Source organism: Vicia villosa, unplaced genomic scaffold, assembly GCF_029867415.1.
Source record: "Vicia villosa cultivar HV-30 ecotype Madison, WI unplaced genomic scaffold, Vvil1.0 ctg.002536F_1_1, whole genome shotgun sequence".
In the NCBI taxonomy this organism is placed as follows: Eukaryota; Viridiplantae; Streptophyta; class Magnoliopsida; order Fabales; family Fabaceae; genus Vicia; species Vicia villosa.
In genome coordinates this window covers 155,623-160,764 of record NW_026705961.1, presented here as the reverse complement: position 1 = coordinate 160,764, position 5,142 = coordinate 155,623, and the positions used below count along the sequence as shown (strand labels likewise).

Genomic DNA, 5,142 nt, shown 5'->3' with positions numbered 1-5,142 from the left:
GTTCTCCCTATCAATATATCTTGCTAAAAAAAATTTACACTTATACAAGTTTATAAATATATGTGATATAATGAAATAAAAGTATAAGTGTGCGGAAGATATAATTGAATTAAAAGTGTAATTGAAATAATTAAAATATTTATTTTTGTAATATATGTAGTAAACCTTAAACGAAAAAAAACTAAAATTATGAGGGAATGTGAAGACGGATACTGCATATGACATGGTTTAATGGAAAGGTAAAATAACTAATCGTCTAGCATATAAAATTTTATCTTATGACATGGTTTAATGGAAAGGTAAAATAAAATAATTAATCATATAGCATATATAATTTTATCTTGTAGTTTTTTTTTATCACCACCAATTTAATTCGATTTGGAGGTCAGTTCTGACATCAAATGATTCCAGCTCTCTTCGATCGAATTAGGTTGAAAGTACATTATTCAATTTTATTTTGTAGTTGTCACCTAAAATTAATTATGACAAATATAAGAACAATGAATCTCATAAATTATCTTAAATATACAAAATAAGGTAACAAAAACACTATATTAAAATCTTTTCCAATTTCAATTTCAACCCTTTACACCTCCATATTAATCAAATCCAATATTTAAAAAGTTCTAATAATAATTAAGCAGCCTCTATTTTCAAAACCAAACTTAACAAATATTTAAATAATATATAGTTGAGTTGTCCAATACTACACCTAATATTTCATCATAAATATAATCCAATATTGCATTTGCATTACAAAATAACTATGAATAAGCATAATTATTACATTAACCACAACTCCAAATCAATTGCCTCTAAAAATATGAACTCGAAGTATAGCATCTTTGTTCTTGATGAGCTCAAAGACACATACATCTCCACTTTTCAACTTATTTTCTTTCCAAAATTGATTCCAACCTCCAGAAATCTGTCCTGATCTTTTGTCTGAATAACAGAACAATTTTACAGGCCATGATTTCTTCCCAAATTTTAACACCACAGTCTGCTCTTTTTTAACACCCAAGTACTTCCTAATGAAGTTTATTGGTACAGTCTGCATCAAACAACATTTTAACCATTAATAAAAATTGAAAAATAACATTTTAGCTTTTAATGAATTCTAAAATGTAACATTTTAAAGGTTATGTTCGAAGTCAATATATTAATACTTACCAATCTAGAATTCCCTCGATCAATCATCGTAATGTTGACTTTGAAAAAAGGATATTTAGAGTTGAACTTATCATCTTTCCTCTGATCTTCACTTATAGATAAATGAGTTTTTGTTCGTAATGAAGTTCTTTGTGCTGCCTTCTTATCTGTCGTGTAAGTTAGTTATTATACTTTCTCTTTTATAAACAACTTAGCCTCAATACGCTAAAATATTAGGGATGCAATTGTTTACCATTTTCTTGTACAACAAGTAACTATAATTGACGGTTGATCATGTAACGAGAAGTACATTGATGCTAAAATTTACCTTTATCGAGAATAATGGTTTGATTCTCAACACCCGACATGTCTTTGTCTCTTTGATCCGATTCTAAAAAGAGAAAAATGCGCAATGATTATTTTACAATCAAACAAGAAAATAAAAGTAAAAACCTTAAAAGAAAAATCAAGTTGGATTATACCTTGAGATAAAGGGAAATGTGATTCTTCAACTCTAAATATTAGTACTTTAAAAGTAAGAACTTTACTTTTGGTTAACTCAAACACACACACATCACCCACTGTCAACTTATTGTCTCCTACAAATTTCGTCCATCCAGCTCTAAGTTTTCCCACAGAATATTTGACATCCCAAGTTCTCCCATCAATGAGCTGAAGAAGAATATCACTTTTCCCTTTCTTCAAATGATTTTTTATAAATTTTGTTGGGACATACTGCATTTATTTTTACAAGTTAGAAAATCTAACTAACAATCAATATCTAATAGATAAGATCAAATTTAATTGAAAGCATACCAAAGAATAGCTAAGATATGAAGATTTCATGGCAATCATGAATGAAGGATTTTTAGATTTGAAACTTCTAGCTCTATTTAACGCTTCATTCATTTTAGAAATTATCTGCTCGTTTTCTTGTACGTCCTCATGCTTCGCTCTCTGGCATTCAACGCTACCACTTGTATCATTAATTTTAGAAATTATCTGCTCGTTTTCTTGTACGTCCTCATGCTTCGCTCTCTGGCGTTCAACGCTACCACTTGTATCGTCTAAAAAATGAACAACATAAATGTTTATGAAAATTAGACCTCAAAATCTAATCGGATAATTGAAAAAGATAATTAAAGAATCATTCTGATAATAAATATACTACCATTAGCTTGAACATGATGCTCGCAAAAGTTATGAAATTTGGAGATTGTTCCAACATCTTTATTTGTGTCACTTCGGAGTTTCTTATGTGACCGAGGATATGAAATTGGTGATTTAGGTCTAGACTTCTTCTTGCATGAAGTTGATTTATCCAAAATTTCAACTGAGTCGTCATCACTAATTTCAATAAAGTTGTCTTGTTCATGATGATTTTCTTTCAAAGGATATTCAATTTCAAGTGTACTCAGGCCGAATATGTGTACCACAAAATGAGAGTTTCCTTCGTATTCAAAGAATATCATGTGTCCGTGATCTAGTGAATAATAGGTAGCAAATTCCTTCCAACCCTTTTGAAACCAAAAACCGTTGTCAACTTTAGCGACATGCATTTCCCATTTTTTGTCATCCGGAGTCTTGAGAAACATTGGATTTGATATATCATTTTTATGTTTCATAATAAAACCGTTTGGAATCCTCTGCAATACATGAAATGCTATGTAAACATAAATATAATCGAATTTATAAATATTTTAATATAAATCAAAATGTGTTTTTTTTAGACGATTAAATGAATTAGTCCACCTAGCTATATGGTCGAAAATAAAAATTCACTTTAAATGAAAGGGTAAAGACTAATGATGTACATGCGTATGATTTTACAGTGTAAAAACAATTTCCAACTTAATTTAAATTTCTTATAATAATTTATCACAACCGTATCAATGGCCTTTGAATTGATATCAAACAATTTAAATTTCTGGACTGAATTTTATTTAATTTTTGAAATAATTTAAATCCATATTGATGTCGTGATGGTGTGAAGAGTAGAATTTTGATAGTGTAGAACAAATACATACAAAAAAAATTAACTGATACTTACCAGCTTTTCATCTTGACAAATTGATGTTGTTATAACTTTAAAGAAACGAGTTGTTGAAGGTGGGAGAGTTTCCTTAATCCTTTGGTTGCTAGTCATTGTTGATGATTTGATCTCTTTTTTCCTCAACAAACCCTAATAGTAAAAGCAAGTGAATATTTTTAGATTTGCTATAACGATTTAAATATAAATAAAAGCATCTCATGTAAAAACCCTAATTGTAAACATAAATAAAAGAATCTTATTTTTTCCTCTACAACCCTAATTGTAAAAGCAGTCATTTCATGGTTGCAACTTGCATCATATAGGTCAATACTATATTCTACAGGTATAATAATAAGATAGCAACACAAAAACAAATTTCTACATTACAGAAATTATGAACTTGATTCTCTCATAATTTTCTCTACAAAAGAAAAATATATTTACCTTCAAACAAATTAGCGTTCTTATTTACCGTCGTGTCACACAAACTATTGCTTTTCTTCTTAGTGTTCAAGTATTCCAAGCTCTTCTTCTTTTCTCCTGTTTTCTTATTTATAGCCAAAGTTTTAGGGTTAAGAAACAAATCAACTCAAATTTCGATTAAAGAAAAAAATCAAATCAAATTTCTGTTAAAGAAAAAAATCAAATCAAATCAAATTTCTGCTAAAGAAAAAGATTTACATTGGTCTATTAATAAAAAAAATCTATTTAATATATTTTTATTATTTTTCAACTAAAGAAAAAAATCAAATCAAATTTCTGTTAAAGAAAAAAATCAAATCAAATTTCCGTTAAAGAAAAAGATTAAAATCGGTCTATTAATAAAAATATCTATTTAATATATTTACATTATAATATTTTTTTTATAATACTATTGGGTTCTAAAATGTCAAACATAATTTTTTTGAGGTTACTATTCTTTTTAATGTCAAACATAATATTTCAAAAAAAAAAATTAATTAATACTGATAATACTTTATTTAGTACCAAACTTTAAGGAGGGAGTAAAACTCCTCATTTATTGCGAGTGTTTTAAAGATAAAAATTTGTAGATAAAAATTTACTATATCAAATTCAGATTTAGTTTTTATAAGAGAGTCACTTTATGAGAAAACACAATTAAAAGATATGGAGTTAAAAAAGAAAATGTTTTTTGAAAAAAATTGTAATTTAAAACTTAAAAATTAGATTGAGATAATTATGATTGTAACATAATTTTTTTTTAATAAGCAATTGATTATATGAAATCGCACTAGGGGTGCAATCCTTACAACGAGAACACACTAGGAGGTTTTGATACAAAGTAATGGTAATTTATACTTATCATAAAAATTAATCCTACTCGGAGATTCCCTATCCATCTCCACGAAAAATACAATATATTTGATATCACCTCATCAAAACTAAAAATACTGTTATAAAAAATGATTGTATTTCTCATATTCCAAGTACACCAAATTAAAGTCATCCATATTGTGTTTAGATTAGCTTTAATGTTGGTGTTTTTCACGTTTTCTTGAATACACCGAGGCTCTTGAATTCCTCATAAGAAAGATTAACATCATTACCCAACCATATATAAATTCTATTCCAAACCGCCTTTGTGACATGGCATTGGTAGAAAAGATAATCCAAAGATTCCGGATGGTTAGAGCAAAAAGGACAATCTATGGAAGTAAGATTAGACACACCTCTATTGACTAGTTGAACTTTTAGCGGTAGTCTATTGATGAGAAATCTCCAAGAAAATATCTTGATCTTTGCCGTGATGATTGTCTTTCAAATGACATCCAACAACTTGCACTACAAGAAACAAGCTCCCTAGCTGCTTAATATAGTGACGTGATTATCATGTGTTAAAATTATGGCTGTTCCGACGTGATAATCACGTCACTACATATTATATTAATACAGTATTACAAATTACATTACATTTATGTGTGTCAGCATATTTATTT

At 28.1% G+C, this 5,142-nt stretch overlaps 1 protein-coding gene across 1 annotated transcript; it reads right to left on the bottom strand.

Moving 5' to 3' along the window:
- Positions 1 to 805: 805 nt before the first annotated feature.
- On the bottom strand, positions 806 to 3,298 carry LOC131639117 (B3 domain-containing transcription factor VRN1-like). Its single transcript, XM_058909623.1, has 7 exons — positions 3,203 to 3,298; positions 2,324 to 2,798; positions 1,969 to 2,219; positions 1,635 to 1,887; positions 1,481 to 1,543; positions 1,174 to 1,319; positions 806 to 1,054 (listed from the first exon to the last, which is right to left on the bottom strand). The coding sequence occupies exons 1-7, from the start codon at positions 3,296 to 3,298 to the stop codon at positions 806 to 808; spliced, it is 1,533 nt and encodes a 510-aa protein (XP_058765606.1).
- Between the last annotated feature and the right edge of the window lie 1,844 nt (positions 3,299 to 5,142).